General features: G+C 39.5%; 1 protein-coding gene across 2 annotated transcripts; it reads right to left on the reverse strand.

The window, feature by feature from the left end:
- Positions 1-1,130: 1,130 nt before the first annotated feature.
- Positions 1,131-11,635, reverse strand: suz12b (SUZ12 polycomb repressive complex 2 subunit b). 2 transcript variants are annotated; one of them, XM_042393367.1, is made up of 17 exons: positions 11,306-11,635; positions 10,925-11,069; positions 9,931-9,977; positions 9,766-9,830; positions 9,580-9,648; positions 9,374-9,423; positions 8,975-9,060; positions 8,651-8,882; positions 8,433-8,538; positions 8,243-8,348; positions 7,966-8,143; positions 6,842-6,927; positions 6,323-6,466; positions 6,052-6,209; positions 5,385-5,583; positions 4,833-4,912; positions 1,131-3,148 (listed from the first exon to the last, which is right to left on the reverse strand). In XM_042393367.1, exons 1-17 carry the CDS (start codon positions 11,318-11,320, stop codon positions 2,833-2,835), a joined length of 2,082 nt encoding a protein of 693 aa, XP_042249301.1. In that variant the 5' UTR covers positions 11,321-11,635; the 3' UTR covers positions 1,131-2,832. The 2 variants fall into 2 exon arrangements, with proteins under 2 accessions (XP_042249301.1, XP_042249292.1); XM_042393358.1 differs by having other exon boundaries at positions 6,842-6,930.
- Between the last annotated feature and the right edge of the window lie 1,969 nt (positions 11,636-13,604).

Genomic DNA, 13,604 nt, shown 5'->3' on the forward strand with positions numbered 1-13,604 from the left:
AAGCTATAATGAAATTCTGATTGATATGAATTGATCATTTGCAAAATTTTAGCATTAAATAATTATTACCCTCTTAACCTGATATTAGTGCGGTGTTCTTCTTTGACCAAAAACATTTGGTATGTGAGTAAATCTGCTAAACTAAAACAAAGCAGATTGCTGCAATATATTAAAAACTAGTCACTGAGAGTGAACATCAACACACGACTGAGAGAAAATATGCAGATGCAGCAGCAGAGAAGAAATATGAGGGATTTTTAAAAGGAGCTTTCACAGTATTATGAGGAGAGATGGAGCTGGATACAGTCCAATATTTATGATGAATGTCTGGAAAGTTTGATAAGCATGTTTTCACTATTTTTATGACATTGCACAGACTAACCTCTGAACTGATAAAATAATCAGATTAATCAGCAATGAAAACAATCACTAGATGCCGCCCTCCTTGTATTCAGTGATGCCTTATATGGACATTCATTATAAAAACATCATTGATCTTGAGTACAGGAAGCTCATTAGGACTGATTATCAACCACTGATGCTGCACCTTCACGTTTCATTTTACGCTTTAATAGGAAAAATGATACTAAGACTCAATATAATTATTTACTAAACATATTTATCAAATTCATTTCATGCCTCGTGACGCAGGTCACTGATCTGATAGTCTTTGACATTTTAAAAATCACAAACTGTAAACCGACTTTTCCATCGAGAACAAACAGCTCTGCTGCTGAATGTGAACTTTTTGTTGCATGAATTAAATGTATAATTTAGAAAAGTAGCTTTTAGCCTGGAGGGAATCATATAGTTCAGACAGGTTTATTATATAAGTGGCAGGGTTTTTTTTTCCCAGGAAATGCTTTAGCTGAGGTGGTAAACCACCAACATCCTCACGCATCTCATCTCGCAAATAAACTTAGTAGATGAAAACCTGAACAGTAGAAACACTGAATATAATAACTTTTTCTTCAAGGTATCACATTACAAAAAAATAGATTCTTTTGTCTGTTAGTAGAGGTCCGACTCTGCAGGACATCCTGACTGGATCCACTCAGCAAAGAAAGACCGTGATATAGATGAAGGCGTCTCCATTCAGCTCAAAATCCTTTAAACATTACAGCAAGTAATAAAGGACAAATGTGTTTTATTTCTTTAAATATAAAAACCCCCTTAGCCAGAGTGTACAGTTCACAATTTCTAACAGGGTGTTTTAACAATAATGGTGACTAAGTCTCCCTTTTTTTTTTTTTTTTTTCCTCAAAATGAAAGCAGAAACCCTCAATGAATAATGGAGGGAGAAAAATATATTGTTAATTTGGTTGTCCACGAGGGAAGTCGGATGAAATAATGAGCGGTGATGTTCACCAATTTATGTCAACGCTACAAAAAACACAACTACAGCCTTTTTAAAAACTTGTCATGGAATGAACAAAATAAACATACTAAAAAATATATAGAAATAAGAGACTGATGAAAATATCCCCTTTGGCATAAACTGCACCTAAACAGGACAGACGAACCGAGTCGGGCCTGAAAACCAACCATCCAATAAACAGCATATTGCTTTGAGAGAAGAATTGCAATCTGTTAATTATTGGATTCAGAAACGGGGGCACAACTAAACATTTTTCGATGCAATTACAATGTATACAAATCTCTGTGGATCAGCTGCTGATACGCAGAACCCCATGTTAAAAAAATAACATGTTAAACATCGTGTGTGTGTGTTCAAACTTTAAAAGTGAAAAGAAACTACAGGTGCCCGCATCAATCAGAAAACTGTTGACATTTATATCTTCAATGCTATACACTCTACACAATACATGGGGTGATGTGTTGCTGGTTGTCTTAGTAAATCTTAGGAAAAACAAAAAAAAAGATTCAGAAAAGTTGATTTCCCTGGCTTTCCTTGAGCTACTGTATTTATCAATGCAGACCAAAAATGGTGAAGGAGTGATGACTTTCAAGCCTGGACCCTAATTACAATTTATTCTCATGTCCAGGATCCCAGCCTAATAACACTATTGTCACGGCAACCAACCAGCAAAAAAACCCCACAAACTGTTTTTGGGGTCCTAACACAAGCTTTTACAGGCTTTATATACTCCAAAAAAAATGAAGATTTTTTTTTTTACTGTAATGTTCTCTTCAAATGAAACATCATTCACCAAAGTGAATTCAAACCCACTAAAGATTCTCCACTGATGACTGTGGAAAAGCTGCTTTTGACATTTGGCGCAGCATGATTTAGAAAAAAAAAAAAAGTTGATTTCAAAAAAAGGTAAGTTTTCTAAATACAAACACCAAGTGCTAAAATAATCAGCTAAAATGATAAGTTTTCAACAAGGTTATTGTGTATGTGTACAAATAATCAAGAGTGACAATGTTACCGGTTACAGTTTTAACTGTAGTCGTGATAACCGTTGTCTATAACAAAGACATACCAAAGGGCAGTCGCACCACATCGAAGGTTTCTCAGTTTGTTCACTCTCTCACCCAAAGACAAGATACTTCAGTGGCTCCTACAAAATGCATATAAGTAGGTTCAACTTACATCATCCAGTCCTGAAATTCCTGGTTTGTGTAGATGTGGGTGATTCACTTTTATATTGTTCATATTTGGTTCAGTTCTCAAGTTCCAAAAAACTTGTTTTACCTTGTATACTGGTCTGCTTCAAGTCAGATCCTCTGCTGACCAGTTCTCCCACCTATCTAAGCACCAAAGGGTTGGTAATGTTCATTGAAGAAGGAAAAAACAAAACAAAAACAGAACTAAAATAATAATAACACGACAATCATTGTTCCATCCATCCTTCCGTCCAGCCGACATCAGTCTGTTAGGGCGCTTTTTGTCCTCTTGCCCTGCTTTCCCCCACTGGAGGTGATGACGGCGTTGCCGTTGCAGGTTCCTGCCGTTACCAGAGTCTGGTCCTGGTGCTCCTCTTCAGTGTCCGGCAGCTCCTCTTGGATCTGTCGCAGACGGGCCATGGCGCGGTCGATGGTGGCCGTGCTCACCAGGTTGAAGTCGTGCATACTCACTAGATGCAGGAGGAAGTTGCGGCAGAGGTTGCGGCGGGTGACGTGAGCGCCGCAGTTCTCCACGAAGAGCATGATGGCCTGATTCATCTGGTTGTCTGCTATGAAGCTGCAGGGAAAACAACAAGGGCAGAAGTAGTTAGTCCTGGTGTGAATGAGTGAGTAGCAACAATAAAACAGATGTAAACAGGAGACATGAACAGGGTTCCCATCTTTTTACAGGCAGGGCTTCATCATGCATACCCAGCTGCTGCATCCTGGACCAAGTGCAAGAGTCCTCTCAGGTTTTCTGACAGAGAACCTCTTTCTACTGCAGCTTGTCCATCAGACATTTCATTACAGTGCTACATACTCTGTTCAGCCACTGATGAATCTTCAAGAAATGCATCAAGGCTGCAGCTGTAAACAAAATCTTAGAACTCTGATCTTTGGTTTGCACTGACATGTGATGAGACTGCTTCGTCACACTTAGAGGCAGCGTACTATCCCACATTGAGGAGAACCTGTAGGAGTTTCTTAAATATTGCTATTACACTTTCAGCTTCTGTCATGGGAGCTCATGTGCCACTCTGCCAGGTACACAAGAGGACTTCGCTCCATGATTTTCTTGTATGTCACAGCAGGGAAGGAGACAGTCTTTCTTGAACAGCTTTTCAGACACCTTCTTCACTCTGGACAGGTGTCTTTATCTCCTTCAGTTCTTTTCTTTTGATAAAGTGTGACAGCAGGCCTCTCAGGGTGGACTGGAGCTCTTTTGCTAAAAAAGGCACCATTGGGGCATCTGTCTGGAATGTCTCCATAAAAGGCTTCAGTTGTCTTGCAAAAAAAATCCAAAAAAACTGGAGCTTAGCCTGAAAAAGAGGGTAATCAGTGGCCTCTTGTACTGTACAATCAGATGCAGATGATGGCTTTTGACTTTTCAGAACGTACTCCTGCACTGCTGGCAACACTTCCATTACCTACTCGGCAACCGCTAAGTCCTCCGCCCGTCGATGGACACAGAATTTCTAAGGAAATCCTTGAAATTCCAAGCACAACATGCAAACCACAACTTCCTAGATTGATAATCTTTGGCGCATCTGAGTCCACTTGGCTCTTGTCTGCTTGGAATGTCCTCAGGAACTTCCAGATGACCGTACGGACATCCACTGAGACCTGCAAGAGCTCATTAGGATCAAGTGTTGACGTAGTTTCTCTTGATTTAATACAAAAGCTTCTCTGAGTTTGTCCCATAAACTCTGAATCTAAATAACAACATCCATCTGTTCTTTGTGTCACTTTATTTAAGCATCCATCAAAAACACAACATAACCGAAAACAGCCTATTTAAAATACTTTTGTCCATAAACTTCCATTCAAACGTTAATATGATCCTGAACATAACGTCGCCCTTTCAGATGGCAGTGTTGTCCATTTTGAGGAGGATGAACAGCCTGATAGTTCATTCTCAGCTAAAGGAAAATAAGAGAATGTTGAAATTATTTTCCTGGATTTGTTACTTTTTCCATGTGTTTTTTCCATGACTGGAAAATTGCTCAACTGTTTTCGAAGATGCGTGGGAACCCTGATGAAAATCTAACACCTTAACCTCACAGATTTGTTTTAAAGATGTTTGAACTTTAATATTTTATTAATCCAGTTTCTCAATGGCAGCAAAATCCAAAAAATTCTCTCCAGAATATCAGAAAGTTACCATCAGAACCTGTGAGAAATAATAAAGTTATAGAACGCTGCACTAAGTGTGATTCAGTGCTCATGTCTGTTGCTTTCCAGTACTGACGTATTCAACGTACCCGTTTTTCATGACATGCAGGTTCCACAGCTTCATCACTTCTTTCTCTCCCTCGTTGACATCTGTAAATTCATCCAGTTGCTGTAAAAGTCAAAAAGACAAATAAATAAATAAAACACATTGTGTTATCTGTAAAACAAACAATCTGCTCAAACAGCCTCAAATAGATCCACTAAAATATTAAAAAGGGCGGCAGGTCACCACCAGTCATGATGTCAGCAGCGTTTTCCTGTACACCATGACGGTGAAACAAACAAACCAACAGACACAGAGACTTGATTCTGCAGCAGGAAACACTAACAGGTTCAGGAAAATCAATACTGAAGTGATACAAATGTTGTCTTAACGAGCTGAGGAAGAGTGCAGTGTTGGCAGTGGTTTATGCTGGTTATTTATGGGCAACGGGGCTGACCCAAATACATTGACTTTTTGTTGCCATGGTAATCGACACCAAAATAAGTATTGCAGTGCCTCAGTTTTTCATGTTGTAAATTGTTAAAGACAAGTGACTGGCTGCAGAGTTGAAGACACCGTCAGGGCAACGGTCTCTCACCGTGGCGGTCTTCTCTCTGAGCCACTCTGGATCTCTCTCGTCCTCGCTGTCCTCATCCATCTCCTGGGGCCGCAGGGGCATGCAGCTGTCACTGTGGAAGTACAGGCGGTTGTGTCCGCTGACGTAGGTCCTCTGCTGCTCCAATTCTCCGTCCTCGGATTCCAGGAACTCTGACAGACTTGGCTTGGTCCTCTTGGGCCTAGGGAAGGGAGGGGGGAAGGGGGGGGGGTGAAAGAAAACAAATCCTGCATATACACCATGTACACTGGAATTTCAAATGTACATTCTCACTTGTTACATAGTTCAGTTACTAACACTGGTCTGTGTTTGTCGGTATATTCTCGTATGTGTCGCATTTATTTTCTGCACCTTATACACTGTTCTATAAACAATATCTTAAATTTTCATTCATTTATTTTCTACACCAGTCTGAGAAACCAGCTGATTGAGAGAGCTGATCTGTTTAGGGTTACCCTCCTGCCATGTGCCTCAAAGCCAGCTCACTGCTCATCAAGACTTGATTAAAAGTGAATTATAGTTCATTAAAGCTAATTCAGACCAGAGTTCATGAAAAGCCAATTAAAGTGGTCGTTTAAAATAAGTTAATTACAGCGTCTGACATGCATCGACTTTGAACATGAACAAAGCTTTTAGGTCACGAGTTTACCTGCAGACCAGTATGTGAGTGACCGCGGTCCTCTTGACTGGGCCGTTACGGCTGAAAGCGAAGCCCGGTTGGCTGTGGATGTCCTGAGGATTGCCAACATACGAGCCATCGTAGCACTCGTTAATGGACACGTCTATCCTTGCTCCTTTGGGGTGAGGCTGCAGATAAAAACAAACACATGTGTGAGACGCTGCAGTAAAAATATTATTCTGTAAAAGCAGAGAAGGTCTGATAGGTCTGTCTTCTGATACAGTGTTCATTCTTGTCTTACCACATAGTTGAAGATGAAGCGGGAGTGGGAGAGTTTGAGGTGTTTGAGCAGGCTGTAGAGCTTGCTGCAGTTCAGGGTACACCAGGGACAGTGGAGATCATCTCTTGCTTCTGTTTGCTGCCGTGTGTTATTGTTGTACAGGAACTGGTCAAGATTATCAGATTACATTAGTTACTACAAGATAAATCAGAGAAGGTCATCCTATAGCAGATGTACTTCAAACAGTGTTGCATAATTTCAGAGTTAGTGTAAACGTACCCCGACAACAGGGTCAGAATAGTGCACAATTAAAGCTTTTATTAGGAGCCTTTTACTGTATCAGAGTGCTGGTGAGCAATTATAAATCAGTACAAATATTTCATAGGTTTCAACAGCAAATCCAACATTATTTTTTTTTTAAACAATGACAGCAAAATAAGCTCAAACAGACACTTTGCTTTTCAGCAACCTCACCACCAGACTCTTGTAAACCAGTGTCCCAGGCCCCAGTTGAGTTCCTTTCACTGTTGTGTGGTGTACCTGATAAAATATACGTAGCTTCTGCCGCGGCTCACACAGGACCTGCTCTTTCCTCGTCTGAATGTCTGTGCTGACTGACTCTTTCACTGCTGACGGGAACAGATGGACAAGTTAATTTTTTTTTGGAGAATCATCAAATAATAAATATTCTGGGGAATTTGATACATTCAACATATATATATATATATTTGAGAAAAACGTAGATATGACATCCTGATTTGAAATGACAGCGCACATATGATTGTTGCTAAAGCCCCTTTCAGACATGGAATCTGTAACATCGCCGGCTTTATCTATCTGTTAAAAGTAATAGCTTTACGTCTCTGTTACTTGTTTGTGCATTATTTGCCGTTTGGTACATGAGAGGAGGTACAAAACCCCCTTTTCCCTCTCCAGTGTTTCCCCCCCATCATTGTAGAGGCCAGGCGGCCGAAACATGAGTCAACCTCTGTGTCATTGCCTGGGAAACTCTCGGTAGCGTAACTCCTTTTAAGGAATAGCACAGTACGTAATGTGTGTGGTTGAGTGAGAGGGTGAGCAGCAGTAGTGATAAGTTGTCAATCTGGTAGTAAATGTATGGTACAGGCTATATGGAGCACCTGAGTTAAGAGTGACAGGATGTCTGGTTGATTGACATGTGCTACGCCTGCATTCTGCTGGATATTCATACATACTTTAAAATTTAAAAAACCAGCGAGGAAGAGCGCCGTCTGGACGTCTATAGAAACAAATTCAAAGAGCGACGTGTTTGAAGCACGTTTATGAAGTGAAGTGCATGTCTGAAAGGGACTCAGCAGTTATGACTCAGAGCGCCTTCTGCCAGATTCGGTTACAAATAGATCATCCCACACAAATATCACAGGTGGTGAAAAATCCAAAAACCCACGAGCCATTCCGCTTTGCTTGGAGACATGCTTCGCTTGTTTGCTACTCACTATAAACACCTTTACACTCATTTCAATAAAGCAGAAGGCGGAATTATAAACTGTTAATGTCCCCTCCCATCTTTACTAACATGTATAGTCAATCATTTGAGGATGCTCTCTGGTTCCTGCTGCGTCAGTGTATTTCTACATCGTCTTAAAACAAAACTTCAAGCCGCCCCGTGGTGCGTTCATACTTACTCATGAGGGCAGCTCGGTGGTTGCTGGTCCGGGTCTCCATGGGGCTGGAGCTGTCTGAGTTTCGTGTAGCGAGAGGTTTGGCCACAGGGGCGGTGGACTTCCCGCTGGCGTCACCTGTCCAGCGCAGCGTGAATTGCAATGTGGGTCCCTGAGAAAATGTCTCAAATGGTGGCAGTCTCTGTGGGACGGTCGTTCAGAGGACCTTATCAGTGATGCAGTGTTATGAAGAAGACAACAAGATCAAGTTAAAAAAGGTAAGTAAAAGTTAAGACCCTACCTTCCCATCGAGAATGGTTTCCCATGTGGCTCTCTTCTTGCTCACAGGGCTGTCCTCCATCCCTTGCATCGACACCTCGTACTCCCCGTCCAGCAGCTGCAATCTCCTACAGAGGACAGATCACATGTAGAGTCAAAAAAGGAACAAACAGAAGGAAGCTTTAACAACCCCCAAAGTCACAATAACTTACCTATTCTTATCAAAGACAGTCATCTGTGCAACATAAGTCTCTGTGGTGTCTCCTTCCTCTCTATGTGACGAGCTTCTCTTCTTTCTACTAGGAGTATCTGTTACATCTATGCACAAAAAAATACATGTACACACATAGAGTGAGCAACTGACTGTCATCTCCATACTCCACATACACCACCACTGTTACATCATATACTACTACGAGGAGTTTCCTACCGATGTTCTCGTTAGCCTCTCCGTTGACCAGACCGTTTGTATCCCTTCTCCCTGTGCGTGACACCCTGAACAGGAGCGAATAGGACTTCACCATGTGGCTGTTGCTGGGCTCAAACTCATTGCTGGAGACCAGTAAGGAAGGGTAGGAGCCAGACTTGGTTTGGTTACTGTCAGGATTCAAAGGCACCTGCTTTTTACCTGTAGGCACTTGCTTAATCGGGCAGCTGACATCCTGAAAGAGAAATGACGGGATACGATTTAAACAGTGAGTGAAATGAATGTTCTGCTTATGTGGCGCGCAGCCTCAGTAGTATTTTACTTTACCTTGCGTTTTTTATGGCAGACTTTGACAAGTAGCACCTCTAAGGACACGGAATTTTGTTCATTTTCTGAATTCTGTGATGGCTTTTCTGTTTGGAAACAACAACAACAAAAAAACAACAGTGTGTCAAGTAAATCAAAGTTTGAAAAAAAAAAAAAAAAACCATCACTAAATCTTGGTTAACATCAAAGAGAAACGCACATGATTTTTGTCATCATCTCTCTATAATAGTTGTTGGGCTGATGCTCTATTAGCAGCCATAACACTGAAGTCTTCTGCGTGTCTGCTGAAGAGGAGCGGAGAAGTGTCCACTGAGCCATTTTCCAGCATATTTGCTAAATGTTTCCCTTTAAAAAAAGACTAAATAAAAAGTACTCGGTAAAAGAGGGAAGTCTGCTTACCATCCTTATGGAAGAACCCAGTGAAAGTTAGTTGTAGATGTGAAGACAAGCTAAAGAAGCAAAAAAGAAAAATGCACAGGTGAAATTAGTTCAAATGCAAGTGCTCCAGCTGATCATATGTATGGTGAAATGAACAAGAAAACTTCCCAGCAATAGCGATGAATCTTATAATAGATATAACAGATCAGCTGGTCTTTCAGTGTTACCTTGGAGAATCCTGCTCTCCCTTCATCTTCTCCACTGTCTGCAACATATCATCTACTTTGAATGTTTTCCTGGGAAGAATAAAGTCTCACAGCTTCAGAATTTATTCAGGAATACCGTCACAAACATATAAATGCCATTATAAACATATCAAGTATTGAATCATCTTTAAAAAGAAAAATTTTTACCTTCTGGCATTTGATCGACCATTTCTGTGAGACATGAAGGTGAGCGTCCTGTGCAAAAATATGGGCTGAAAGGAGGAAAAGAAGAATCATTAATCACTTGATTTTAGCGGGAAAGATAATCAATATATTGACTAAAAGAAAAGTTACTTAGAGCGATGAACTTACTGCAATCAAGTTCCTTGTGCGCAGAAATCTGTATATCTGAGTTGGTTCTGGAAATTGAAAAAAAAAAAAAAAAAAAAAACAACCAAACATTTAAGAGACTTCCAACAAGCTACTTTAGGCTTAAAAATAAGAGAGAACTTGGCAAAGTTAAAACTTCAACCCCTTCCTATCTGTAACATGGGCTGAAAAAGAGACGTTTTACTGAGTACTTGCTCTTCTTTATGAGACAGTCTGCTGTAATACGTAATACACTCACTGGTCAGTTTATTAGGTACACCTTGATAAGAACAAATACAGTATAATACAAAAGCCTGCTTGTATTCTATTACATTAAAAAGGTGTTTCTCATATTTAGTCTATCCTATTTCATATTAATGGGGTGGACAAAATATTAGAAACCTCTCTCTGTACAACCCAATCCATGTGTAAACAGCACCTCAAACTACAGCTTCCATAATAAATCAACACCTTTCTAAAACAGATAAGTAAAAACTGATTATACCCTTTATGGGTTTATCTCAGGGCCTCTATGCTATACTGCATTAGTTTTTATTCTAAGAGTATCCAATAAACTGGTGAGTGTAGCAGTGAGTCATTCAATTTCTCAACAGGTTTTTCCTGAGAAATAAAGTCAAACGACTAACATGCCAAAACAAGAACTGTTAACAGGTGGTAGTTGATTAGGAAACACATCCACCTTCCAAAGCAAAGCTGTATAAACAAAACACATATCCTAAATTGATAGCAGTGTGATTATTTCTTCTTAAATACAGCTATCATTATACACGTAAACTTTACCAAACACTATCTAGGACTCACTTTATCAGAGCAAGTTAAACTAAAGGAGGCCTGTCATAAGCAGAAAGTAAAAACAAATTAAGACAGAGGGAAGTCCAACGGGTCACCAAATGCTAAATGAAAACATTGAAGAGAAAAGTTAATCACGAAAACAAAAAAACGCTAAATTACGAAGTGTCGAGTGGGAAAATCTCACTTTCAAAGGCCTGTAGGAACAGCTCATGGTCGGCCTGAATCTGCTCCATCTTCGGCTTCTTTACAGAGCTCATCATTGCTGATGAGGCAGGGTACACGGCGCCGTTAGCTTTGCAACTCGCCCCACTCATAATATGACCTGAGTTCTGCCAGAGAAACAACAGCACATGTTATCACACACCAAAATCATGGCAGCACCACAAGTTAGCTTGTAGCCAGGAGGCAAAAATGCTCGCGTTAGCAATCCGGCGAGCTAACTCGGCTAAAAGCACAATGCTAGCTTGGTGTTTCAGCGTACTTCTTCCATTTACTCAAACTAGTCTAAACGAAAACCTCCGAGTCGGCATGGGGTAGATATTGGACATAAAGAAAGGCAACCCACCCTGGCTGATGGCATTAATTTGTCAGCCTCGCTGCCTCCAGCACCAGCCTGGCAGACTCAACAGCAGAAACCCATGAAGATGAAGAGGAGGCGACGAGACGCTGCTAGTTAGCTACCAATGCTAACATGGTTGACTGGAAAACAAACCTCGGTACGCCTGAGGTTTCGCCGCATTCAAATGTCACAAATATTGTTTGGAATCAGAGATGGTTTGAGTATTTTTGGATCAAATTAATGTTGCCTATCTTGTAATTTATTGTCGGGTTGGTTTCCTTCAATTTGTACTGAACAACAGAGCATTACTCAGTTATCAGCCAATAGCGTCAGAGCTGAGAGAATGCAGCGCTGTGATTGGCTGCCGGCCTCCGGAGATGACACACAACCCGCTCTCGCTTTCTCCGATTTTGCGGGAAATCGAGTTTATCAGCATTCAGATCAAGAAGACGATCCCACAGCTGAAACTGTATCATTCATATCAAGAGTGAAGAAGAATGATCCCGCAACTGAAACATAATCACTCACGTCATGAATGATGAAGAATGATCCTGCGGCTCAAACTGTATCATTCACATGAGACAGTTGGTAGTACAGCCCTCCATGCTGATTATCCTCCATTTGATTGTATTTAATGAAAAAAACAACAACTGCAACATACAATATAGCTGAAAGATATTAAAGGATAGGTTCACATTTTTTTCAAGTTTGTCTTAAAACAACAGCCAGATACCTAAATGAACACTGAAAGAGGTTTTCCCCGCTGTAATCACTGACAATTAAAAGATCCCCTTCAAGTGCGTTTTCTGTGTGAGTGATGAGGGCCAAAATCCACACACAGTCATGACTGTGTGTGACCACACAGTCATTTTGTGCAAAAATGAATTTAAAAGTGTATCTGAAGCTTATATGAGGCTTCAGCAGTCTGAGTTAGTCATATCAAGTGGATATCTGACACATTTACAGTCTTTTCAGCATCAAATTCCCTCTTTGTGTTTCCTCGGACAGTGTTTCCCTGTTGAGCTGCTGTGGAAGTATAGTAACAAAAAGAGGAACTTTGGCACTAAAAAGACTAACGCTGAAAGATATCTACTTGATTTGACTAGTTTGGATGCTGAAGCTTCATATTAGCTTCAGATAAACTTTTAAATACATTTTCGCACAGAAGGAGGACTGTGGATTTTGTCCCCCATCACTTCCATTGTAAGTGCATTATGAAGGGATCTTCTAATGGTCAGTATGAACAGGAGGAATTATTACAGTAAGAAAAATGTGTAATCACTAGAGTTAAGGGTGATTTTTTACATTATTTCTTATATTACTGTTGGAACTAGTATGGTATAGATTAATTACCACTTTGTGGTATAATTAATTAGTTTGTAATAACATCACACTGTATGGTACAGATATACAAAATAATTCTTATTAAAACTGAACTTTTTAATAACATACATTAGTATACTGATGTTGTCAGTATGGTTATGAACATCATTTTGAAAGTAAGACAGCAAGAACATAAGAGGAAATTAATTAATTGTCAGGAGATTCTTCATAACCCTGTTTAGAAATCTTTTAATTTCCCTATGAGTGGGATTCAATTCAATACAACAGTTATATATTCAAGTTTTTCAGGCTGAAGCAATGGAAAACTTTAGAACCACTAAATATGACAGTTTCAATCAAACCAACACAAGTTTCATCAGCATATCTCTATTAGAATTTACCCATAAATAGATTTGTATTTTAAATCAAATTGCCGAATTGGCATAAATAAATAAAAATAAACGATTTCAAGTGGATTTTAATTTTCATCTTATGTCATATTAATTATGTCATTCTATCCTTGTTCTTACTATTTTCTTAAATTTATTTTTATTCTATTTTATTATTGTTGTTGTTATTATGCATTCTATATATTCTATTTTCACTTCTGTTTTTTATTTATTATTATTATCAAGTGAGTTTTATTTTCCATCTAATGTCACATTAATTATGGCATTCAACCCCTGTTTTTATGTTCATTTTATGTCTATTTTTATGTGAAGCTCTCAATGCATGTCATTTCTTTATTGTAAAACACTTTGATATCTTGTATGGAATGTGCTATATAAGGTATATTATTATTATTATTTACTTTGAACTGTCTGACGGATATATTTGTCATTTAATGCACTTTAAAAACAGTGAAGATACTGTATATGTCTCCTAAATAAATAAATTCGCCAGTTTGAACATCTTAAATCAAAGAATTTTGAGAATTTTCTTGTCTGCGCTTCTTCTCTATTCCCTTTATACCATGGCCTTT

This window comes from Thunnus maccoyii, chromosome 2 (genome assembly GCF_910596095.1).
Source record: "Thunnus maccoyii chromosome 2, fThuMac1.1, whole genome shotgun sequence".
Taxonomy (NCBI): domain Eukaryota; kingdom Metazoa; phylum Chordata; class Actinopteri; order Scombriformes; family Scombridae; genus Thunnus; species Thunnus maccoyii.

What these genes read in the sequence shown, in the direction of transcription:
- suz12b (XM_042393358.1), bottom strand. An exon ending in GCTTCATCTTCAACTATGTG is followed by an intron (nt 6,210 to 6,322) that starts GTAAGACAAGAA and finishes TTTTATCTGCAG; the next exon opens with CCTCACCCCAAAGGAGCAAG. An exon ending in ACTCACATACTGGTCTGCAG is followed by an intron (nt 5,584 to 6,051) that starts GTAAACTCGTGA and finishes TCCCTTCCCTAG; the next exon opens with GCCCAAGAGGACCAAGCCAA.